A 26,493-nucleotide genomic window follows, 5' to 3' on the forward strand; every position below is an offset into this window, starting at 1 on the left:
CCTAAGAAGTGGGTTTGGTCTGCATATTTGGCCTTCTGTTCCCTTCAGAAGGGAGTCTCCTATGACAATGACCTGTCTTTTTTTTCTTTACGGAAGCAGTTTTGACCCAGGGCGTAGGCCAACCCTCCGTACCACGCGTCCTGTCTGCCTGTCGAGCCTGTCTCAGGGAAGGTAGGGTGCAATTCCAGTAGTCTCTCTCTCTCTCACACTCCCTGATACTCCTCAACCCACTCACCACCTCCTGGAGCTCCATCACTAAGCGGAGGAGCTCCTCTCCCCAGGCACACGTCTCACTGCTGCTGGCGACCACCAGCATAAGAGCAGGGCACAGCCTGCAGCCTGGCACCGGGGTGGCAGCCTGTTCCCACCGGAGCTCTGTCTGGGCAGCTGCCTCAGTCGTGGTGGGTGCAGAGCTTAGAAAGGCCACGGCTTTCTGCCAGGTGGATACCATTGCTTCCTGCTTGAGCTGGCAGGGCTCAACCCTGAGCATGCCCCTCTGCCCAAACTGCCGCCCTACACCCTTGATGACACACCACACCCCGTATGCCCACCCTGGTCGCTGGTCGTCCCCAGGGGCTTCTTTTGTAGGTGTGTGGGAGCTTGCCTGCTATTGCTCCTGGCCCTGCCCAGGTCCCATCAGCCACTGTGACGTGAGTTGCGGGCTCCCAATGGCTCTCTCAGCTCCCCCAGTTTGGGAAACCCTCTGTGCACTGCGCAGGAGCACTCTGCTGCGGATCCTGCTGGCACCAGAGCTGCTTGCCTCAGCAACTGATTTAATTTCTATGCTGCTTTTGTTTGTGTATTGTGGATCTTGGGAGAGTTTTGGATTTGCATTAAATCCTTGCATAGTTAAGGACCATCTGAATGGAAAAACATTCAACAAAAGTCAAGTCCCATGGAATCTTTTGCAAAGATCATACATACACCCTCTGGACCCTTGACAGTACTCACTGTACACCCCGCAGGTCAGATTAGCTTTTACTTAACTTGATGGGTTTAAGATTCAGCTCAAAGACAGAAGATCCTATGAAACCATGTATATCATGTACCATCTGGGTAAGTTCCACATTATTTATTCAATATGGAGCTAGGAAACTCAGCTTTATGCAAATCTTCTCTGCAAACTGAACTCGGGAGGTTCTTCCAAGCTACGGACTGGTGTAAAAACCCTGAAGTGATTTTGTATAAAGATTTCCACCCTGTACTGGGCTTAGGAGAACTTTCACCTTGAGCTGCAGCTAAGCATACATAAAACCAGATACTAAGAAAAGCCAAGATGGACTGCAAGAGAGAAGACAGGCTTCAAAACTGACTGTGTTTTGGGGACACAAGAGGCACAAAGCCAAGATTAATAATCTAATGAAAAACAACTTGCAATAGATTTGTAGCTCCCAAACTTTTGGGGCCCATACTTTCTTGTTGAGTACCATCTATCCATATTATTTAATTATTAGCTGAAAAATCATGAAAGACATGTAAAACTAAAATGGGCCATTTAACTTGGATATGCAGAATAGCTGCAGACACGTATACTAACTGTAAGTTATATAAACCTATCAACTAACACACATAAGCACTAACACACATAAACTAACACATCCTCCAACAATGCGACTGAGTAATAATATATCTCTTACATGGCCCACATACAGCCAAAGGGCTGGAGTTTGTCTCCTATGAGTCATGGGAGGTGAACAGAGCCCTGCAGAGCTAATAAGCTGCATCCAAAGCTTTATCATTAGACACATCAAAAGAGCACAGCAGCCAAGGGGTTGGGTCTAAAACAACAGCACTGCAATTACTGCCAGATGCACTGAGGGTAACATGAAGAATTAGCTCCGCATCACAGATGTGCGCACCAAGATTGTCGGGAGAGGCAAGGGAGATGTTTGCCTTCCACCCAGGCAAGAGAAGACAGAGCACTAGAGTAGACTCAGCCCTCTAACTAGCCTTTTCATGTGAGGCTATGACACAGATAATTGTAATAAACTCCTGTATGCTTGGTGAGGCAAAACTCTTGAAAGCTAAATTTGAAGCAGGAAGAGAAATGCATCAGATAAATCTATTTTAACAGAAAGACTAAGAATTTGCTGCAGTTTTGGCAGAGCAAGAGTGCCTGGATGGAATGAAATACTTGAGATCAGGCTGATTAAAGGAACCAAGCAGCCATTTTCAGAGGATGCACAGAAACCTCTAACTATGAAAAACATTATTTCCTCTAATGGAAAACAGCTGTTCGGCAGCAAGAGTACAGGAAGATAAATCTAATAGGAAGACAGGCCCATCTGGACTCCCAGGTCTCCTACAGATCTGCAGCTGGTGTGAATTAACATAGTTTCAACAGAGTTCTACAAAGCCAGAAGACATCAGATGATGATCAGTTCAGAGTCTTTAGCCAGTTCCACTTACAAAGAATTATTAATATTTCAGGAGAATTTGATGTAAAGAACCACTGAAGATACAGGAGAACACAATTAACCCAAGGTACTACAAAACGTTGGCCAAGCCATCTGAAAGCTTTCAGATAAGCTGTACGAAATGGTGCAAAGTCTGTTCTGAAAAGTAGATACGTAAAATACTGATACAGAGAGCAAACAACAGCTGCTTAAATATGAAGTCTTAGAGCAGGATAACTAAGCTGGCTGAAGAAAACTGAAACTTGTTATTTAGAATTAACCCAGTTTGAATGGCTGCATTAAAACAAACTGCAGGACCTCTGAACACCAGTAAAACTGTTTCTATGCAAGGAGAAACAGATGATACTACCAGACCGCTCTCTGAAATCTTGTTAGAAACATGGATCAAGAAGTATGGAGGAAAGAAGAATGAATGAAAACAGGGTATCATTACAACAAATGAGAAATAGAACAAACAAACAAAACCCCCTCAAGTTTGACCCTGTTCAGACAAAGATCTGGACTCTTGTCAAGGCACTTCATTAGTGCACACTTCAACTGGCAGTATTTCTCAAGTCTGAGCTGCATGTTCATTTGCTACCTAAATTAGTAGTGGTGCTGCCCCCACCACCCTCCAATGCGGTTGACCGCTCACAAAAAAAAAAATCCTGCCTCACATCACCAGCAAATTGGCTGTGTTAATATTTTAAGAGCATTCAGCAAACAGTGGTCATGATGCCTGTGTCACTAGAAAACAAACAAACAAACAAAAAAACCAAAACCCCATAGAATGATTACTGATCCCAGGACTGGCAGATGAGTTTCTCATAGGCTTGTTAAGTTGAAGATGCTGATACAGATGTTTCCCCACTGAAGAACAAAAGGCAGCACCTACATTTTAAAAACTGCATCCATCATAGCTAAGTTACTATTTCCAGTGCTTGGCAAATTCTGGTCAGACTCTTGCCCTTATTAGAAGGCTGATCTAAAACTCACACTGACTTCTGGGAAGTATGATGCACCCTGGATTGCAAAAAACTTGCTTCTGGCTGTATAATTATGATGTAATGAGAGAAAGGAGGATTAGAAGTGAGAAACATGAACATGTGTGGTCACCTCAAATTCCACCATCGCTTTCTTCATGCTCTCCACATCAAAGATCATCTTAATAAGGTCTTGGATTGGCTTAGCAAGTTTTGACTTAGTCCCGGCACCCACTGTCAGTTTTCTGACAGCTTCTTCATCCTGGGAGGTAAAAATAGTATCAGAATTAGCAAAATCACAAAGGATAAAAGTAACAGGCTGGCTGCCATGGTAACAACTCAAACCCAATTTAGTGTATGCATGCTATGACTAGCCTGAAGTTCATGGGGAGCGTGGGACATTGCTCTGACATTTTGGAACCAAGTGGATTTAAAAATCTACCTACTCAGTTATTTGGTATACATTATTTCAAGAGGTGCCACTGTAAAATAGAAGTAGAATTAAGAGAATAGAAACTCTGTGTGCACCACTGCTTCACCTCAAGCAATGGTATTAATTACTTTTTCTGCAAGCTTCCTGCTGCACAGAGACCTTGATGTGAAAAAATGACTGTTTACTTTGTTGCTTTTATGATAAAATAGAGATGTAATAACTAGTTTCACTAAGTTTTTGTAATAAAAACTGTCACAGATGAGTACAGGAATCATCAATTAGCCACAATTCCATCTAGATGCTTTATTGGTACAATGCTCTATTCATGAAAGCACCTGCCAGATGCTTCAGAATATCACCGTACATTGCAGTGTAACAGACACTTTGCTGCTGCAATATTCAAATTTCCAAAAATAAAGCTAAGCATCAAGCACTTCACACTGAAAGATGACATCCAGTAATTTGGCCACAGAAAAATGCAATGGCTTGAAAATATGTTCTCTGGTACCTTTACAGCTATTAAGAGCATTCAACTATTTAATCTGAAAATAGTTTAAGTTATGGCTATGCCTTTAAATAAGCATACAAACCCCCGCTGGGCAGAAGGAAGAGAATTCTCATTTAGCTTAGCTGTCTAAATAGCCAAATCTTACTGGCAATGAATAATTTCTCTTTCTCAGCCTGCTCAATATGTGCACTAAGCAGAATGCTGCATAGGAGTTGCTTCACTGTTTGGGAGAATTTTGGATGCGGAAGACAGATGAAAAAATATCTATTTTAAATAAAAGAAAATGGTGTTTTCAGACAGGATGTATGTGAAATGTCTGCCAAATTAAGTTCAAATTAACATCCTTAAAAATTAGAGTAAACAGGAAAGCACTAAAGGGACTTCGGACTTGACAACGGAAAACTACTTAGGTTCCCAACACATCTATTTTAACGTGTGACGCTCATTGACCTACAGCCCTCTTTCTATAGCACAGAGAAGATGCAATAGTTGTATCTGCACTTCATTCCTCAGGTTTGTTAAGTGTAAGTGATCCAATGGCAACTGCTGAACAGCACAGCTATAGCAAAGCAGCTGAGCAATGCTCTGTCTGGTACAGGGACATTTCAGAGTTACCTGTCCATAATCTATTTCCAGTGGGTAGAATTTTTTGGGATATTTAGTGAAGTTCTTTGAATGCCAAGAATTGCCAGTTTTCTCTTCATACAAATTCAGGAAGTGTTCAACGGCATCTTCTTTTGATGGCATCTGCTCCAGCTTGTTACTCCCGATTACAGTGCCCACGCGACCCCAAGATCTGAATACCCAGTATCTAGAGAAGTGAAACGTGAGAAAGGAACAGACATAAGATACTCTGGCTCTAGATCTCAGTCCAAATGAAACTGACTCTGCAAGAACCACGCGACTGCATGCGAATCCGCCATTTGCATACAATTAATTTTATGGAAGACAGTCCCTATCAGCAACTGCAGGAGAGCAACACAGGAGCCACCACAGAGCATATGTCCAAGGACTGGTGTAAAAAAAAAAAAAAAAAAGAAAATCAGTGTTAACACACCAGACCTACAACCCTGAGGATAAGTGTGCACAGCAGGAACAGAGAGGATAATATCTCAGTCTTAACGTTTTGCAAATAAAAATCTTCAGACTATTGGGGTCATATATTTGAAAAACAAACACCATGCATCTTTAAACCCGTGACTCAAAAGCCCTGGAGTTCAGATTTTTAGAGACATCAAGTAATTCAAGTATTTGTTTGCATTACTGACACCACCTTGGGTGAGCTTCCATAGTATTTATAGGGATACAATCAACCTTTCCAATTCATCAGGCACAAAACGTAGGCAGAGATTCTCCATGTACTGCATCACAGATCCAGTTACAAACCCCACATGCAAGAGCCAGCAATAAAAGCTTATTATGAAGATGGTAAAGTGTGATAAATCCAGAGCTGAACCAGGGTCGTCACTGACAGACATTAGCTCCCCTTAATTTCTGTGCATCCCTTATGTGCTATGGGGAACAGTTTCACCTTAAAGAACCCTCTCCATTTCTTTATCTATTCAGTAACGCAACCAGCTCTGCCATGCATTTGATGAGACTGGAAAGCTAAACACATGATTGTCCCCTGACAATTTCAGTGCATTTTGTCAAGCCTCAGGGCACTCAATTCAGGACTACACGTGGCAGAATAACCAGAATCTGGTTTTGTTTCCCAAGCTTACAGCTCTGCAATTAGAAGACAAGAGTAAGTTCAAAAATATGGGAAAGATTCCCAAAATCACAGACTTTACACGTGGGGTCTTGATGGTAGACCAGAGGAACCTTCACCAAATTCTGCTTCTGTACTTTCAAGGGCAGCCATCAGTCAGAGCACTGTGGCCCTCCTGTTAGCCAATTAACCCAGACTCCAACCATACGTGCCTCGCTCATCCCAGGATGCAGGAATGAGCACTACCAGAAGCAATTGTGCAAACTTACCTCCCAACTTAAACTTTGTCAACACCACAAAGAAATGTCTCCATGCAGAGCAGAGATCTCCCCGGGGGTTGTTTGTTGTTCGGTTGTTCTGTGGTTTTTGTGTTTGGCTATTTTTAGATAAATATATCTATCCATATCTCCTCACAAAGACGTTTTACTCATACTTTGATTTTGTAGATGCCAAAACCCCAGTATTTATTGGAAAAAAGTGAACAAAAGTATTTCTAGTCAAAACTAAACTCACCTGTTCTCTCTGTCATCCTCTAGCAGTTGCAGTTTATAATAGGAATTTGTTCCTTTCACAATATCTACTAGGCCCAGGGTTGCACTGAAAATCTTTCCACCTTTTTCAAAGACATGAGCAGAATCCTCCAAACCTACAGAGAAGAAACAAATTAGAACACAGAGAAGGTTACCATTTTAGGTCTCCTTCCTACATTTGTGCTTACCCAAACATTTTATGAAGCAGTATGAATCTTAACAAAAATACCGCAAAACCAGTAACTACGTGCTCATAAATTGTGTGCATGCACCTTTAGACACACTGGAGCGAACATCAGTCCTAACTAGAGAACAAAAAAATTGTAACTTTTGATAAAGGACCATCTAAAATCTAGTATTTAACAGTGCGTGACTGGCTGAAGGAATTCTCAAGAGAGATACAGCTCTGCAGGTGTCACGTTAGCAAATGGACTGAAAACCCAAAGGCTAGCCTTGGATGCAGTATGAATTCTCAGAACAACATCCGTGCACCACAGGTTTGGAGAGTAGCATCAGCTGCCCCCTGGAGAGTCTGGGGGCAGATGCTCATGCCAGACCTGTGGCTCTGCTGGCTGAGCCTTTATTCACCCCACTGACACATGCTCCTAAAGTTGACCAAAGTGCATGCCTTAGTTGAAGTGGTCCTTCTGAAAGCTGCACTAGAAAGTCCTGGAATATCCAGCTTTGAATGTCAATCAATATCGTTCCTTTGATAGCAAGAAAAAATGGTTAAAACGTTCATGTTCCTTTTATGCAACGCTTATCCTTTCACAGAAAAACATTTTGCAAACAATCACACATCCTGAAGACTTGTGCGGTGCAGGCGCAGCCATCATTACCACTCACCAGAATCAGGATCTACTGCCGCTCCACCCTTAACTGTTAGCTTCATTTTCTTTTCAGACTTGCTAGGTCCTGCAAGGAAACAGAGTTAATTTTTTTTCCTAGGCAGGCAACACAGTCTGACTTAAATCAACATTTAAATTCTCAGTTTGCATAATTATCACCCTAAGGAGACTTCATATTGGATTCCCAGTATATGACTTCAATGGCTTTTTTAACCTGGCTTTAGCAGCCAATTCATAGCCCCCACACAGCCAATTAAATGAAACAGATATAATCTGAGGAGATCTTATCTCCTTCCTCCCGGCCCCAAGGGGTGGGCCATATCATTTTTTCACCTGCACAGCAGACAAAAGTCACATTTGTGGTTGTGTTTAAGTGGGATTTAAAAACCTCACAGGGCATGGGAGGTGTTCAGGTCCCCTGGAGATGCTACTGCTGTGACAGAGTCTGGCAATAAACATACCCAATTGTATGACAGAAACCCATGCTTGGAGGACACGGACAAGAACAGGGTCTGAAGCTAGGCGAGCAGATCTGATGGTTTTGTTCACTGTTCAACATTAATTATGCAAGCTCTCTATAGCACTGGTGAGGAATGCCACTGGTGTTGGCTATTTTTCCTCCTCTGTTAAAAACTGTTATGTTCTAAACCAAGTAGAACAAAGACCAATTGCTCTGGACCCCATATTTTCTCACTTGCTAACACCCCTTGGGGGTTACGGTAGTGTCTGTCACATGTTGGTACCCCAGCAACTCCTTGGAGCTGCAACACTGACCCAAACTTGCAGAGAAGCTGAGGTGTTATGAGGAAGAGTCTAGACTGATGTCAGGTAGCCTGGGCACATACAGCACAGGAGATCTCTGAAGCAAGACTGAACTAGGGGAAAAGACAGCCAGCTCAGGGGACAGCTTCATGTTTACTTAAAGGTAGTCTTGCCCTGAGGTCTCACTATTTAAATTTATTATGAGAAAAAGGGCAGAGAACTCAAGGAAAGGTCAAGAATAGACTATACCCAAGTTTGCTTTGTGCATGCACAGCATTGAGAAAACAATGCGGAGAAACAACCGCTTTGTTCTTCACCTTGTTCTTCTTTGACCTTCCCAGCACTCTTCGTACTCGGGGGCTTGCTGCACTTCCCATCCACGGCCATTTCCTCATGCTCCATTTTCACCTCTGCACCCCAAGGTGAAAGTGCATGGAGAGACACAAGCTCCTGGAAGTCCTTGCTGGAGGATTTCACATCCTGAAGAAACTCCTCTGAGACCACACGGACTTTGGCCTCCTTCACTTCTTCCATCTTCTTGCTCATTTTCTCCACATCCTCTGCAGAGGCAGGGTGGGAAATGGAGAAAAAAAAGCATCAGTGATGTTTCAGACTTTAGCCCCTCCCTCTGGCCATGATTCAGGGCTCTGTAATGCTTTGCGGAAACACAATTCCACCACAATTTGGATTCACCATATTCTTTGGAGACCAAAATCCCCATTGGCTCAAAGCTGCAGCATGGGCTAGAGCAGGAACACTCCTGTTTTACCTGGCTGGTCCAGCTCTCCCCTTCCCAGAGCCAGGCTGGGGGTGTACAGTCCCTCTTGGACCTCCTGGCAGGTGGTAGCAGATCTCCTACTTCAGCAGCCAGTTTGCACCTTGACTCCAACAGGGAGCAAGAGCAGACCCTAAGTTGCCAGCAGAGAAAACAACTGCCCTCAGGCACTCACAGTCAGCTCTGCAGCTTCTCCAAGGCAAGCACTGATACAGTCCCCAGCACCCATCGTCTCAACAAGGGTGGCTTGCACACCACCATGGTCTGCACATAGACCAGAGCTCCAGCTGCTACAGACCCAACAAAGCCTTACGGCATAACCTGCAGGGTTAACATGCTAGGTAAGTAAAAATCAAACAGCACACATCTGTCTACTTTTCCAAGCATGCTAAGGCCACGTGCGCACACAACACATTATTCCTAATCCAAACACCGATCTCCAAACAGCTCCGAGGACACTCGTCCTCTGTAATCTGCTCAGCTCTGTTACCAGCGCTACCAGTAACCAAGGCATGGCTGCTCACTCTGTGTGCTGATGCACAGGGTAGCCTTGTTAGCTGTTGTCGTCATCTTTCCTCCCAGGTCCTCCACAATGCTCTTCACCTCCTCCTTGTTCTTCGACAGTTTTCCAAGAACCAGGATCTTCATGTTGGTCAGTGGTTTGTCTAGGGGTTCAGAAATAACACAGCATGTCAGCAACAGACACAGAGGCCCCAGACAAATAACAAGCACAAAGGGACAGCATCCCCCACAGTCAGTATAATCAGCCCAGCTGGCAGGGAGACAAGGGTCCAAAAGCAGGTCTGACCTGTGCTAAGCAAGTGGGAGGAAGCTCCCCTTCACTTAGGAAAGGCAACAAAGCTCAACACCTGTCAACAAACAGAAGGGATGAAAGGCAGGGAAGATGGATATGTAGGCACATTATTTGCCTGCCTTTTTGTTTTTTTTTAAATGGAAAAAAAAAATCAGTCTTCTTCAGCACTGTGCTACTAGAGACTGTGCTCTGCTTTCCTCTTCTTTTGATGCCTGGACAGCATGGGAGAAACTCACTATAACATGAAAGCTCCTGCCTCTTCAAAATTAAATCTGTTTTTGACGGGCTGGAGAAAGAGGACTGTCTCTCAAGCAACAGTGTTCCTACATTACAGTACATTAGATTCTTGACCTTATAGACAGCACAAGGTTGTATCACGCGAACCCATAACAAGTCAGGAAACAAGTCAGGAGCAAACTGCTAACCATCTGAGGCTCCATCACATCATTGTGTTAACGCTCTGCAATGCAGGTGGGTCCAGGACATGGCAAGTGTCTAAGAGTATATCTGCACTGCTAAAGATAAATGCTATTAACTCTGGTTGACCAACTGAGGGTTTTGTTTCCTCTCCTCCCCTCAACTCAGATTAGTTAGGTTGCTAGCAAACAAAACAACCTGGCTTTAATTCTGGTCAATGTTTTGACTTTACTTTCAGGGCACACTGGGGCTGGAATCAACTTGCCAATCAGAACCAAGACCGGGGTTCCTTTGTCCTCATTGCTAATAACACGATCTGGCTAAAATTAGCTTTGCAGAATTGCTCCCCCCCTTTTTACCAAGTAACAATAATCCCCTGCTCCCAAAACTATCGCCAAGGCTAACAAGGCTGAATAAGAAAGAAGTCAGCATAGCTCTTAGTGGACAGGCTATATCACCAAAGCATGCAACTCATTCCAACAGCCTACAGGGAATTTCTGGTGTCCAACCTTTTGCCAGTTTGTGGGCTGGAGACAGGACGTTTATTTTGCATAAGGGGAGTCAGTGATTCGTAAAGCCAAATCCCAATGTAGGATTTAAAAAAACAAAACCAAAAAAACCTCTTGCCCTTAAAACCTAACACAATATGGAATATCTGGCATTATGGAAGTCCCTGGATGTTCCCCAAGAAACCAAGCAAGAAGGCATTTCACAGCAGGTCTCCCTTGGGACACACTTTGCAACACTGGCATTTAAGTTTCTGATACACTGCAAACACATCATTTCCTCACCATCAACAAATACCCAAAACGATTTGTTAGAAAACAACCAGGACCTCAAGCCCATGTCCTCAGGCAACCTGCCATATCAGGGTCTACCTGCGCTAGGAAGATGAAGCACATGAGACTCTGCTATGCGTTTTTTTACCAGGAGAGCTCTGACACGCTTGGGGGCAGGAGGACAGCACACCCGTTCAGGGTGGTGTGTTCATCTGGCTGGGAATGGCATTGCACACCATCCTGAACTCCACTGACCCATGCCCAGCCAGCTGCTTACCTCTGGGTGTGGACACAGTCTCTGCCAAAGGAGCAGATGAGGAGGGAGGAGGCACAGAGTTCACAGTCGCAGCATCTGGAGGGAATACCCTGTCCTGCTTCTTACACTTAAATTTCTTCAGGTAAGGAATTTCCCGAAACTCCTGTGGGATGGAAGCGTAAGTAGAGTTTAAAAACAACAAATACTATTATAAGATTTAAAGGCTCAGTTGAGCACTGGCCAGATGTTGGCATATACTGCACGTCTTGGAAAGGATTTCCAAGACATTCATACTAAGGTAGGCAAATACCCACTTTACTGACTGGGAAAACAAAGCTAGAAGAGGGTAAATGATGGCTTTCAAATCAAATCAGCAACATATCTTTCAATTTGGAAAATATATGATTTAGTTATGCATTAGCTGCCTACCCCTGGAGGGATGTAGCTGTGACAGGACTTCCCCACTGTCACAGCTGCTCAGCACTGCAGCACACTCTGCTCTTTGGCATCCAACACTGATTGCTGCTTATTCAATCTCCTTACAAGAGGCAACACCAGTTAAGAAACGTGCTTCAGATCATCAAATTTGCAGTAAATACCCACCTTTGGGATTACCCAGTCCTTCCTGTTGGGAGTCTGCGTTTTAGCAACACACTTAGTCCAGGCAGTAATATCCCCTGAACAGTAGTATGCGTCACTCTTGAACACAAACTGCCCCTTACACTCCTCGCAGGGAAGAAGAGCTCCAAACGCCATCCCATCTGCTACTCGGTCCAAAATCTAAAGCAACAAAGAATACAAAACAGGTCATGGCAGAGGAAGCTGGAAACCCACACACTACATTACACTGGGCTGCACAAGAAAACTACTGTCAGTCTGCTGGCACGCAGACGTAGACGTTTCCAGTGCTTGTCATGCATACACTGCACTGTAAGCCAAGACTCTGACCAGCACTGATTGATTTATGACACCTGAAAGACGTGACACCAAGTTTCCCCAGTCACACCATATCTGCTCACACCCATGGCTCGCAGTCTCTCCTATCCAGCTTTGACATTCAGGAGAGCATACCTACCACACAGCACCTGACCAGGCAGCCGTGCTGGAACAGCCGAGGAAGAGATGAGCTACTGCATCTGAGCACATGAGTAGGTAGGTGGGAATGTAGGCTCAGACAAGTCCCTGTTTTCCTGCCTAGAGAGTATTTCTTGACCATTTTGAGTCTAGACACTTCCCACATCCCAGCCCACAGTCCTTACAAAGAGTCTTAATAAATACAAATACTTAAAGTGATGTGTGGCTCTGAAAAAGAGACTTTCACAAGTTACAGAGACTGAAAACTGACTGTTTTTAGAAAAGATACCAGGAAAGAATTTGTGCAGGTTTTGCTTCTTTTGGCATAATTTAACAGTTGAGGGAGGCAGTGTGAAGTGCCTTAACTAACCTGCTCTTGAAGAGCCAGCAACAAAAAAACCCTCAAAAACATGGACCAGTTTGGGCATAGCAGAATAAAGGCACATCACCGAGACTTAACACGTTGAATTCAGCATCACATGCCATAACACAGACCTTCACAAACAAGCATTAACAGCGATATCATCAGAGTCCTGGGACAGAAGTCCCAGGACTTTCCACTGAATTTCTTTCTGAAGTGTTATGTTAGGAACCTGCTTCAGACTTGTGGACCTTGCAGCAATATTGGTTCGGGTCGGCGTCAGTGATTCAAAGACCCAGCACGCACGCAAAGCGACTACAGACCAACTCACCGCATTCTCCCCTGAAGGAACTTCCTGCTTGTTGGCGATCAGCAGCTCTTTCAGGTCATTAGTGGAGCAGACCTTCCTCAGCTCATCTTTGATGCCCCAGATCAGCTCTGTCTGCTCCTGTTGACAAAACTCAGCAGCTTAGCTACTTGCAATAGATTGCTTTCTAAGAACATTCCTGAAACTGCAGTATGTGGACAAAGTTTTAGCAAGCCCATGGTATCTTAAACCCAGACTGTGAGATAAGAGCACCAAGAACCAGTAGCTTTACCAAAAGGGAGAGTCATGCGTTTTACCCAAAACCCTAGATGCTTCAGATTTCAGTATGAATTCATGAGCACATTGCGGCTTCAGCAAATACTCTTCTCTTCTCAAGATTATATGCAGAAGGACATCCCTATGGGATTCTGTATAAACCAAGGCTTCTCCGTCATGTACATGTGAAGAAAGGCCACAGAGTAACTTTTACAGCACTATCCCACATAAGAAGGCACAAGCCATACTAACAAGACAGCTTCCTTTTAGGTAGAGTGGAACCCACGTTTCTATCACAGTTCTACCCTTAGCAAGCAAGTATCACCTAACTAGTTGACACTGACAACAGCAGGGATGTGGCTGCATTTGAACTTTGCATTAAAAGAAAAATCAGAAATGCTGATCGGCACTGTTCTTCTTTTAAGCTACCTAAGCATAAGAAGAATTTCTACCAGATCAGTCACCTGCAGCAGCGCAGAGGAGCCTGTATGTTCTTTTGGGCCTTTCTACAGAAGGTGAAAGGGTTGCACAGCAAAGCAGCACCCTAAAATATCACAGATAGTTTCTGAATGTTATTCACTGGCTACAGTCAAAAATCCAATCTACCCCAGAAGAACTGGTTGACTGTGTTAAATGGTTTAATTTTCAGTATTAATGATCGTGCTTGATGAAATGCTGTTAAAAAATATTAGTGAACCCAAAGTTAACCCGAATCTACAAATTGCCTTGATCCTTCCTAAACATCTGCACTGCAGCAGAAAAACCTTGACAATGTCTTGGCTAAATTTTGTTGAAAATTAAGGTATTGCCACACAACAAAAAAGAAAACTTTTGTTCAAAGGCAGACACGCCATTTTTCTACAGCTCCATTAAGACTTCAACTGCAGCAAAAGCAGCTTGTTAATTTTTTTCTTGGAAAGTACCTATGCCAAACTTTCAATAAATACAAAATTCCTGATGCTCTGTTGGGAATTATTGCCACACGATTCTAGAAAGTGAAACGTAGAAAGCTGTGATCTATCACACTTTGTACCCAAGAACCAAACACGGCTCCCCAGAGGGTGAAAGAGATATGATTTCTCATTAATCTAGTTCCGCATTTTACCTCTGTTTAATTTTTAAATGAGCTATTTATTGGTTTCCAAGCTCTTTTGCAACAGCGCTTGGGCTCAGAGCTTCAGCCACCACAACCAGATGATACAGGAAGGACCACAGAACCAACCTCCCTGAGAGAGAAGGTATTTAACGTAATCTATTTAAATCCAGTAAGCACAAGTCCTAGAGAACTTCCTTCCTGTCTTTCAGGAGAAAGCAGCAGGGTGAATTGCCTTCAGCAAAGCCATAGTGTGCCAGGACACGAGGACCAGCTGTGCTGCGAGGACCTCTGCTTTGTCTGGGCACGAGGTACAGGCCCTCTCTAGGTGTCACAGCTCTTCAGTTAGTGCCTGACACTGCACTCTTCTAACAAAGCAGTTTTTAGGATGTGATCAGCTAAAACTCACCTTCAGCTGTTTTTCCTGCTTTGATTCTTTCTCTTTTTCTTTCTTTTGTTTCTTTTTCGCAGTCACATTTCCATCTACCTCTTCTCCTTTTCTCTTTCTAATAGAGAAAACCAAAACAAAACACACACATGAAAGGAAGTTATTTAAATGCCTGTCCAGCAGTCACCAGAGCTCAGTTTACTGACTGCTGATATCTGCAGAGGCTTGAATATCCTCAGTTTTGGCAGGCGAACCCATTTTTCAAATTCCTCAGTGCTAGATTGTAGACATGTACTTGGCTCTGCAACACAAGCTGCCTCAATCAGGTCAGGTACACTTAGAGCTTTTCCACGGGGTAACTGTATGGTCTGGCAGAAGAGCACATGAAATACTGCAACATTTTCAGGCATATTCATCTACACCTGTATTAGTTACACCAAAGGCATACCTAAGAATCACTGAATATAAGTGTACCTCTCCAAATCTGAGGAGGTGTAGCAATGCCGGTTGAAAGACTATAGTGTCTTTCAGCTGAATCAACAGTTTGATTTTTCAGCTTAGACAGTCCATATTGAAATAAAGGGCAGCAAACATGGTAACTTTAGTAAGCTAACACACTGGGGAAACGAGGTACTTCCCAGCTAGTTTCTCTTCAGACTGGAATTAAGTCACGTCTCTGAAATCAGACAGGAGGAAGTTTCTACTTGCAAAGTGCTCCCAGGCTGATAGTGGTTTTGTGATGTACTACTGTGCAGTCGTGTGTGAGGGAATTTATTGTTACTAACTGGGGCCTTAGAGCTGTGCAGGGAAAAGTTACAGAAAACGCTGCTTGAGAAAGACTGCAAAGAAGAGGAAGCCAAATGAAAACTGGGGGATTTTGGCAGACTTCAGAATGACAAGAGACCTCAGAGGAAGATCATTTATGTTTCCAGAGTCATGTCATCCCCTTGGTCTGCCTGGCTTCAAAATACATCAATATCAATAAATCAAATCAGTGTGTGCTCTCTTGAGGAAATAAAGGGAAAATTTGCCCCACTTGAGGCAGCATGAGCCTGCAACTTGAGGCAGAGCATGAACACAGCTTGGATCTTGCACTTCATTTTGACAGGGCTGCTATGGTTTTGAAACATCAGCCAGGTTTCTTTTTAAGAAAGCATCTGTCTTAACTTTATAAGCTGTGGCTGATGGTTAAGCTGTAAAGTTGACATTCTCTATTGCTCTCCTACTTATAATTTTAAACACTTCACTTTCTAGTACTTCGCTACTGTTAAGACTAACACTGTATGACAGCTTATTAGCTATAAAACTGCAGGAGGATGTCAAAAGGTACTCTTCTCCCAAAGACTCACGCATAAGAGACCTATAAGTTCTAGTAACTGTCCTGGCCCTAAATTGGGCCAGGTTTTCATTTTATTTGCAGTGGCCACCACTAGCCCGTCATTAGCGCCTCTGACCAAACCAGATTCAGAGCACTTTGCAAGTCTTTAAAAGGGGCTGGTTTTGCAAAAGAGCTCGTCTTTCAGCTGTCCCCCTGCAAGGTCCCATCAGTCGAACTGGGGCTATGCTGTAAGGTGCACTGCCTTAGGCAGGGACAACAGCTGCACTGTGCTACTAGCAATTGCTTGCATTTCTTGAGAAAAACTCCGTATTGTTTTCTATATCAGGCAAGCAGGAACCAGCATGGCAGGACTGGATACAGCACGCACACAGCCATGCCTTCAAAAGTCCCCAGGCCATGCAAGTCCCCTCTCTTCCCTGGCTGCAGCCCCTGCAAGGGGCAAGACCAGAGAATCCACTGGGCCCCACCACGAGGACAATGACATTTGTAAGTTTTAACAGAGTCACAAGTACACAACATAATCTGGGAAAAACGTATCAGCTTGAGTGCAAAGCGCTCTGCTGCACCTTCGCAAGCCAGAGGGCTTAATAATGCAAGTATTTAGGATGGGTGCCCGAACACTGTGTATCTGCAGTGCCTCTCCCTCGGCAGGCTGACAGCCAGGCTGCCTCCAGCAAGCCAGCGCTCACTCCTATGCCATAACTTGTCTCCCAGTCTCCAAAAAAAGGAAAGCCAGTACACCAACTACTGGAAGGCGATCACCCTGCTGAGAGGCCCTGCGACCCAGGGAAAGCATCCAAATTCCAGCAGGGACTCACACTTTTGGCAGCTTTTCCTCAGAGTCAAGGGGACAGCATGTTGCTCTCCCAGACAGAGTGATTACTGTACCTGTTCCAGTCACTTGAACAAACTGCAGAGTGGGAGGGATCATCCCAATTGCAGAGAGGCATAAAACTGTCAGTCACCACCTTCTCTTTTGTCCCTGGCTATGCCCAAGGCTTAAAGCAAACTCTCATCATTTTATACAGCCCGGAGAAGGGAATGGCAAAGCCAAATTCACCTCGCATCATCCCAAAACAGCAAATTTTAGAACAATCAACAAAATACACACTCACTGACACACACATTGATTTTATCTTCCATTCTTGGGACCAAACACTCTGTGTTGCTAACAGCAGCTGGGTGCTACTATGTATGCCCTTTCTCCTGCTGGGGAAGGGACAGACTTCCCACATTCAACAGGTACGACCCAACAGCTTGCTTAGACAGACTGGTACTTCCCAGCCAATGTAAACCACTTCTTCTCACCTTCATGGAGAATACACAACTAAAAGATTTATTCCAACTTTCAAGAAGATGAAGAGGCATGTAAACTGTCCCACTCTAGCCTGGCCCTTCCTTACCACCTGCTCTCCATTTCTCTATGTTCACCACCCCACTACAATGAAAATGAAGGGTGGAAAGGACAGTCACGGCAACCCTGGATAAAGCAAGCAGCCAACACAAGGAGGAAAAAGAAGTGCCCTTTTCTCCTCCTCCCTGTAAAGCACCACCAGATTGTTGCTGACCTGTGTACTTATCCTCTGCCTCAGGCAAGCCCTGCAGTTAATCCAGTACTGCATGACATCTCCAAAATGACATTTTGCTCCTGTCCTGGGCAGCAATTCTACCCAAACAAGCGAGGCAGAAAATACAGGAAAGTATTAAGCATGGAGCAGGAGGGTGAAACACATGCTACCAAAGTAGCACAGTCAAAGGGAGCTCGCAAGCTGCTACTGCATTTCCTACATCAGTACATGAGCACTCTTTCCACAGAGAAGCTGCTGGCAAGGACACAAGATCCTCCTTCCCAGGCCTGCAAAGTGCTGGCGCTCAGGCACGACAGCCCGTAGCCCAGGGGAGGGTCGGCATGTCTCACCCAGAGCTGACCGAGGAAAGGAGCCAGAATCCTTGCAGGAAACCTTCCCATTTTTGTCCTTCAGAGGGAAGGGATTTTTCCAACCTATTCTCAGTAGTCCTGCTCAGCACCTCACTTCTCTCATCTGCAATAGGCACATCACACCGCTGCTCTTACAGAAAGGGCTGACAAGGCAGTCCCAAAGTCTGAGCTTCTCCTTGGAGTATGGGCTAGATATGCAGAAGCAGCACACAAATTTGGATGTGTCACATCTGAATTGCAGAGACATCTGAGTCAAGATATAATTTGGACACAGTGCAATTAGAAATATCTTTAAAGATCATTTTGAGAATCTCACCTACAGCAGATACTGTAATATCATTTCTGCAAGATGCTGTAATTTCTGTCGTTAATTTCTGTTATCTGATTGAACGTACAAGATGAATTATCAGAGGCAACTGCATCTCATTCAAGCTTCTGGGGTGTTTTTCTTTTGGCTTCTCCAGAACTTCTGTGCTTTCTTGGCAGAAAATCACCAGGTAGGAAGCACACCACACCTCTCCACTTCTTCTGTTTATTTACACTCTCATTCAGTTTGTTTGACAGACAACTATTTTCCCAATTGACCCTTAATACCCTTGGCTCAAGCACACAGCCCAAACAGGAGAAGAAAGGTAGTGGAGTGTAAGAGCTGGCCAGCACCTTCACGGTTGAGGGGCTTGTTCATGCAGTGCTTGGAAAGCACGAAAGATGAGACGTCCTGCTGCTTTTCTGGCGCGAGGTTCTGGTTCACATTACCCTACATCACCAGTCTAAGCTTTTTTCCACTGCAATTCTAGGCTTTTATTTACACAGTGACTTGGCAAACTACTCTGTGGCCTATCTTTACAAAGCCTTCATATTTTCCATCGCATCCCAGAAGTGGCCCAGAAAAGCAGAGTCAGGGCAGACAAGAGAAACACTTACACAGTCCAATCTCTAGAGCTTTGCTGAAGACATGGGAGAAAACTACAAATAACCCTATTAAACTCACACACTGTTCTAGGACAAAGTGGAACACTCACCTCGGTACAAAAAGCAAAGGACTACCTGAAAAGCTGCAAGTGCATTAAAACACTGTACTTGTACTTACACCCGGCAACACACACAGAGGTAAAATGCCTGTGTGAAAAGATGGCAGGCTGCCGGGCAGATGCAGACAGCTCATCTCAGCCTCCAGTGGTTCAGCCAAGTGAGGTGAACACTGCAGAACCTGATGGGGCTCCGGCAGGAGCACCCACTTCTGCGGCACTGCAGGACCCTCCCCACAGCACCCGCACCACTGCTGAACGCTTCTGGAGCAACTGCTTGCCAACCAAGAAAAAAGCATGGAAGTTGCAGCCTCTTAACAACACATACATCAGTTTATGCATGCTCCGCTCTGTTACCTATGGCCAAGGATGACGTTCACATACACGCCAGGCTCTGAACAGTACGCCACACCCATCAGCCATGTATCTGGAGGACCAATACTGACAAAGACTGCACAGATTTGACTTGGCTACAGCTTCTCAGAATCCAACATCAGTCTCACTGGACAGTTTCATGGTCAATCCTTGCAAAAGTAAAGCTGAATTCAGTCTACAATGTACACAGGGAAGCCAAACGTTTTACAAGAAGATCTCTCCTATTTGTAGGACCCAGAAACACCTTATGTTCCTTCCTCCATGGGGACAATGCAACACTGGCTTGTGTTATGAAGCATGACTCCAGGCAAAGCCACTTTGAAAACAAATAACAAAAGCCTTCATTAACAGAGAAAGATTGACCAAACCTAGCAAGTCACCTGGAAGTGCTTCTCTGTCAGTACAAGTTCTGTCAAGAGCCTCCACTAAAAAATTCAATGCAAGGCAATGAAATTTCAGATGTACCATAAAAGATTTAGCAAACAAAAGCATCCAAGTGTAAGCACTACGCAGCCAATAAATACCATTATCAGATTCAGTGCCTGTCACAGATCCCCAGCTCATAGATAAGAGATGTCAAATCAATTCTCTAACAAGTGGTTAGAGCAGAGAAACCATTGCTGATAACAGCATCACACAAGGAGGCACAGAGCCCAATATCCATTTGTATTAAGGATGCATTATTTTATGGTTGAAAGCCCCACATCAGTCCTCCAAGTCACAGCTGCTGGTCTCTGCATTTTCTCAAGGCAGTCACAGGGGGCAAGTGGACTGTACGCTTCCAGGGACAGGGAATTTGTCTGTTGTCATCTGCCTAAGGTCACAGGAAGGACCAAACCCTCCTGCGACCAATATTCTTTTAACAGAGACAACAATGTCACAAAACATTTATCATGGATGTATTTGAAGGCAAGCAATGGCTCCTCTAGACAATGCAATTTCTTACATTGCTCACGTACCCTTCACTCTTGGTAGCCGGGAGCTGCTTCTTAAGAGTTTCTTTATCTTCAGCTTTCAAGATGCTGAAGCCCAGGAGCTGGGTGGCCCCATATGCCGGGAGGAAACCCAGCTCTGCTCGGCGGCTCACAAAGCAGTCCGGATGGTACCAGTTATCTATCATTCCCAGCTGCGGCTTTTCAGGATGCACCATCTTCTTGGAAATCCGAATCTGGCCCTGAGGTAGATTAAAGCGACAGAAGAGCAATTGTTAGGCCATTCTAGCTAGAGCAGGATGGTAATAACTTACTGACATGCTTCCTTCTAAACACCTGTAAAATAGCAACAGTTCCTCTATCAAAGCCTGCAACTTTTGTTCAAGCCCTTTCACTACAGCTCCTCTGTTCTCTTCAGTACTCTTTCTAGGTCAAAACCCCCAGCTTTTTAGGTAGTTTTCTGTTCAAAAACCACTCAAAACTGGTAATCCTGCAGTCTTTACTTCAACTCCCAGTAAGCTTGAACAAGCAAGACTCACATGACCAAACCCCATGTAGGCAACTCTAAAAATTAACTTTATGTCCCTACCACTCAAGCAGCAGTGCTAATAAGATCTCACCCTGTCTTACTGCAAGTTACTTTGCAGATGCCCAACAAGTAGTTGTTTTAGGTGCTTTTAGACTGCAATACTTCATGCTCCAACAAGCAAATGTCTACACAAGTCACCAATGTTTCTGCAGATACAAGCATACCAGCACTGGTGTTTGGCCCTTGCCAACTTTACCCAACTGGCAGGTCTATTCACATCTATCAGAGGCTCACAACTCCATTCTGCCAACTGTCTTTAAAAGCAGAACACCAAGACATGTTAAACCACAGGGCTGCATCATTAGTCAGCTGCATCACTGTTTTTGTCTGCTTTCATGGAGTTAATATGGATACACTGCACACAAACAGAGCTGGTCTGGCTGAGGAGGAGGAACAGGCCGACACCTTTGCAGTGCTGCACCAAGCAGGAACAGCTGCAGTTAGTGGTGGCTTTCTTGCTACAGAAATGCTGGCAAGCCAGGTTCCCTCCTGCTCTAAGACCTAAGTGAAAGGAAGCATCGGCAGGTTTGAAGGCCAGGCTACAACGCCTGAGGGATGCCTTTACTGTCAGCTGTCCAGGACGCAGCTGCTCCTCAGACACAGAAATGCAGCTCTGCAAGTGCTTTCCATATGCAGGACAGACAGGAAGCAATTATAAAAGTCACTGTTTGAATTGGAACTGGTGGGAGAAAAGACAAGAGATGGAGAACTAAGAACAGCTTTTTACCTTTTCTATTTTCTGTTCACAGCCTTTGCAAGTACTTCTGTTAGACTTGGCATATTCTGCAGCAAAGTCGTTTAGGCTCTTCTCAGCCTTGCCACTTCCTTCCTGTTCCCCTCCTTTTCCTGGAGAACAAAGCAAATACAGAGTTCAGCTTAAGAGGCATTCCCTTATTTTCTTATTCTCTGTCTCAGGTTGTTAGCAGTCTGGATTAATAAACCTCTGTGTTCCAGCAACTCATCTGTCAAGAATTTGAATACAGAGCAAGATAAGCAGTCCATGCTCAAAAGCACTTTTAAAATAGAAAGAGTTCTTTAAACAGCCAAATAGCAATTGTACAGGATTGCTTATTTAATGATTTTAAAAGACCTTCAAAGGTACACAGAGCTGACCCTTTTTACCTCTTTCCTGAAAGCAGTGTAAAATGAGATCTTACTGGAGAACTGACTGTAACAGGAATCACAAATAGCTCTGTTTCAAAGCAGAACTCCTCTTCCCAATTGCCAGCTTCCTTTTATTTTTTTGTATTACTACATTTCAACAGGCAAACATCAATCTAAAACTGCCCAGCATCCTCGGTTTACGCAGAGACGTGGCGAGTTTAGTCTGGTCTGTACTTAAGACCCTTCTCACTTGTTCCCCTGATTCACTAGTTCATGGTATAACAATTTCAAAGAGCCACCATAACCATACGCTGCAGTGAACATACCATTAAAACAACATACTACAACAACATTTGTTAACATTGAAGAATGGAAAACAAAATACACCAGTCATGATAACAAGAAATATTTGGCAGTACATCTGCCAACTGACTTGGCTTTTTACCTCGTTGATTTAACATGCTGGATCATACTGCCACTGTCCTAGCCCTGGAGTGCAGAGATGCCACAACAATTCTTCCGACATCACTTGCTGAAGGGACACGGCAATCAAATAACCATAATAACAGCTTGACAAGACACAGCATGGTTCCATCCAAACACCAAGAGACCTCTGCTTACCTCCTCCAGGGCCTCCAGTTTCAATGGCTTTCTTGATTTTTTCCTGATCTTCCCACCGGAGCTCAGGGAAGCCATCAATGTCTGCATGGGACACAATTCGAGCCCGCTTCCAGAAGCAGCTGTAGTGGTGCCAGTGAGGGACTTTGCCATCAAACATGGGTGACTAGGAAGAAAGCACATTAGGCCGAGATGAAGCAACTCGTACAGAATTAAGGAAAAAAAAAAAAAAAATCAAGATAAAAAGGACTATCTGGGTAAACACAAGTGATTTCTTTTTTTTTCTTTTTTTTTTTTTAATTAAGAGATGGATACTATTTAGGACAAAGTCTAAGAAGAAAATCTAATATGACAGACAAGCTGCTGGAGAGATGTCCCAAAGGGGATAAACGTGGAAGGAGCATTTACCTAGCTTAACCAGTTCATCACCCTGCTGCTTAGCCGTCTGTTTTACTCGAAACAAAAAGGTCATAGCATCAGCATGGCTATACCAACCCTGAGCAGACAAGGAGAGACTTCTTCTCTATGAGAATCAGACCATCTGCAGGCAAGAGCACAGCAAAACAGAGGTTGTGGAAGAAGTAACACGAGTAACAGCACGTGGCTCATCTGCTACAACCTCCTTTGAGACTGCTGCAGCACAAGAGGCTGCTGGCCTTGCTCTGCAGGACCTTCGAGTGCAATGCGCAATCCCTTTGAGAGCCACTTCAAGCAAACTGCCCATCACCAGGCACAAGACAGGAGGAGCAGCTCCAAGGACTGTGGCCTGAAGAAATTCCTGAGGGGGCTGCAGGAGGCAGAAGCAAAATTTAAGGGAAACACCAGAGCCCAATGAAGTCCTGCATCAGAACAGAAGCATCACCCAAGTCCTCCCCAAAGTGCAGCTCCCGAGTGCCCTGCCTTGCACCAGCCCCATCGTGGAAGTGTTCCTCTTGCTTATGACTCAGACACGTGAAGTTTAAGTACCAACCTGGCATCGTTCCAGTTACCCATCAGACAAAATAACCGTATAGTGGTTTGGCTCCAAGTAATGCACAGAAACAACTGCTGTACTAATAACACTCGGCGTTGTATAATTATTATTACCAATGATACAGAATTAATGACCTAGGAAAGCATTCTACATATCACTCACCAACAGGAGGGAGATCTCCAAGCTGAAAATAGCAGAGTTTCGTGCATGAGCAGGAAGGAGGAGGAAAGGGCTTTGAAGACCATAGCGTGGGACTAGGAAAGCTGGGAGCCCCAATTACAGCTAACCATCAACCAAAACCGCAAGAGGACTTTCATATTTCCAGCTGGACTCTTCCCACAAGCCAGCATTCGGATTACCTGGTTACCTTCACAGTACCACAGCCACATGACAGTCACTCTGGGGTTGCTCTCGACATGGCTGGAAGTCACACACAGCTCTGGCACTGAAAGTTGGTCACCCCTGAGCTCTGGGCTCATGTTTGGAGTTTTGCTGGAGGTCTCCTCATGGCTCTGTCTCTAACGCAAAGGCTTTGGGGGCACAAGGCACTGGAGTGCATGGAATGGGGCAGAGCAGGCTCAATCTTTAAGACAACCATGCAGTGAGTAGATCTCCTCCACTACATAGAGTTGTGCACCTGGAGCACGACTTCTCTCGGTGTGGGAAATGAAACTTCCAGGCAAGCTAGACCTTGTTTACACAACTTCTCTCAGCTCACCTATCTCTAGACCATAGTTTCCTAAACAAACTATGGAAAAAGGAGAGACCAATTCGCTTTCATGTTGCACATGCAGGTAACAAAAGCTGCTCAGTTGCAGCTGGAAGCAAAAGTCAAAGCTGTGCTGGTCCTGCAGGATGTGGGTGCCCACCCTGTGCCAAACACCGAGCATCCCACTGTCATTCAGAGCTCTTCACTTGAAAAACCAAAACAAAAGGGCTGTTGTAGTAGAAACCCAGCTAATAACTTGGTCTGGGCCACCCTTTAATTTATTCTGCACAATTTGCTAAAGACTTCCCATCGAAGCGGCTGCTCTGCAGGGGACTTCCCCAAGAGGAAATGAGGGGCCCCAGGGTGCTCTGGTAAAATTCGGGCCCTGGGGTATGCTCAGCAGCAGGGTGTGAAAAGTGCTCTGCTGGCACAAAAACTGGCAATGGGGAAGAGGGAGCCCTTTGCAGAAGAGATCAAGCAAATTCAAGAGGTTGTGGGGGAAAAAAAAAAAAAATTACAAGTGGTTGGTGTAAGACCAGCAGTTTGGTGAGATGGCTGGCTAAAAGGCAGTGGCTCTGTGAGGGATGCCACCGTCCCAGCTGTCCCCCTCCCCTTGCCCCCAGGAGATGGCTCAATAAACCTGACCCTACAAGACCAAACTCACTCCCTGAACTAAGGCGTGCCTCGGTCCCACAGGACCCTGTGCTGAGGAAGACCAACCCACCTCGCATCAGCTTCAACTGCTGGGGAAGACAGTAAAGGATAACAAATGTGAGGGATACCGGAGAAGCAGCAGCCGGAGCAGAGGAGGAGGAGCGGAGGAGAGCAGACACCTCCAGCGAGCGACTGAGGGCAGCAGGAGAAACAAAAGAAAAAGGCAGCAGGAACACGTGCGAGCAAACGCTGCAGCTTGGCACCGCACGGTTAAAAACATCGTTCCCAGGGGAGGGAGGCTCTGGGGAACAAAAGCGGAGGCAGGTATTTCCCCTCCGGGGAACCAGCCCCTGCCTCCAACCTGGGCAGACCTGCCAGCCCTGCCACGGCAGCCAGGCGTCCCCTCAGGGGGAGCCAAGCCCCCCCCCCCCCGGGTCTAAGGGCGACTGGGCTCTTCCTCGCCCCTCTCAGGCGCAGCCTCTCCCAGGGGCACAAGCCACTCTCGGCTGCGCAGCGTGGTCCAGAAATTGCTCCTCAAGCGGCTGGGAACCACAGCACTCCATCTGCAGGGCTCTGCTCTAGCGTTCGCCCCCCACGTCCTCGCTAGTCTTCCATAAAGATACATCCATGCATTTGCTTATCTTTCACAAGACTCAGCAACAGCCCCCTGTCCGCCAGAACGCTGCAGGTGCCTTTTCATCTCCCTTGCTTAGAGAGAGGCCAAGGCCCACAGCCTGGGCAGGCAGCTCTCCGCCCTTCCCGAGCAAACCCCCACCTCCCCGGAGAGCCGCCTTTGCCTCCCCTGCAGAAACACCGATTCCGCCCCTCCATCCTCCCACGACAGGGTGCCAAAACAGCAGTATAGGTCTGTGCTCAATCCCCAGCCCTCCCAACACCAGACGACGCCCTCCTCTTCATTTTGAAAGGAAACCGAGCAAGCCTTTTCCCCAAAAGGCAAATAACCTGAGGACAGCTGAGAGCAAAACATGCCTTCGCGTTCAGTTTGCTAATTGCGGTTCAGCTGTCTGTTTCGACGTCTGCAATGTACCAGTCAGCTCTGTAAAAACACCCCTCTACTGCTGGCAGCCCAAGCCTCACCGCTAACCCTACAGCTCCCCGTGCTGTAAGGGGAAACGGAGGGGAAAACGCTGGTCTGTGCACGACCTCTAACGTGTTTCGGGTCTCGGTTTTTCCGTCTCGTATGCAAAGCACGCACCAAACCCAGATTTCCCGGACCCGACACAAAACACGCCAAGTGACAGACGCTTCTCAGGGCACAGAAAAGTCGAGCCACAAAACACGCCCACCTCCCGCTCCCCCGCTCGCCGCAGGACAACAAAGAGCCTCTGCCAGCGCCCCCGAGCCGACCCCTCCGCCTCTGCAATCCTCCGCTAAGGCACTTAGCGGTGAACTTTGCACCGCTTCACCTCCAGGCGCCTTTACAGCCCCGGCTGCCGACGGCGGCAGCTCCCACCCGACCGCCCCGGGGGCGGGAGGGCGGCGGGCAGCGGGGACCGCGGGG

General features: G+C 45.6%; 1 protein-coding gene across 1 annotated transcript in view; it reads right to left on the bottom strand.

The window, feature by feature from the left end:
• The window catches only part of PARP1 (poly (ADP-ribose) polymerase 1), a 38,457-nt gene that overhangs the window by 11,621 nt on the left and 343 nt on the right, over window positions 1–26,493 (bottom strand). The window contains exons 2-14 of the mRNA XM_010577738.1: window positions 22,639–22,801; window positions 21,641–21,750; window positions 20,352–20,566; window positions 14,733–14,829; window positions 12,979–13,095; window positions 11,816–11,992; window positions 11,234–11,375; window positions 9,471–9,611; window positions 8,489–8,731; window positions 7,408–7,476; window positions 6,545–6,677; window positions 4,936–5,131; window positions 3,513–3,641 (exon numbers count right to left, since the gene is read on the bottom strand). Of these exons, the coding sequence (XP_010576040.1) occupies window positions 3,513–3,641; window positions 4,936–5,131; window positions 6,545–6,677; window positions 7,408–7,476; window positions 8,489–8,731; window positions 9,471–9,611; window positions 11,234–11,375; window positions 11,816–11,992; window positions 12,979–13,095; window positions 14,733–14,829; window positions 20,352–20,566; window positions 21,641–21,750; window positions 22,639–22,801 (1,932 nt within the window). The remainder of the gene's footprint in view (window positions 1–3,512; window positions 3,642–4,935; window positions 5,132–6,544; window positions 6,678–7,407; window positions 7,477–8,488; window positions 8,732–9,470; window positions 9,612–11,233; window positions 11,376–11,815; window positions 11,993–12,978; window positions 13,096–14,732; window positions 14,830–20,351; window positions 20,567–21,640; window positions 21,751–22,638; window positions 22,802–26,493) is intronic.

Source organism: Haliaeetus leucocephalus, unplaced genomic scaffold (genome assembly GCF_000737465.1).
Source record: "Haliaeetus leucocephalus isolate CR32 unplaced genomic scaffold, Haliaeetus_leucocephalus-4.0 Scaffold577, whole genome shotgun sequence".
Lineage (NCBI taxonomy): Eukaryota > Metazoa > Chordata > Aves > Accipitriformes > Accipitridae > Haliaeetus > Haliaeetus leucocephalus.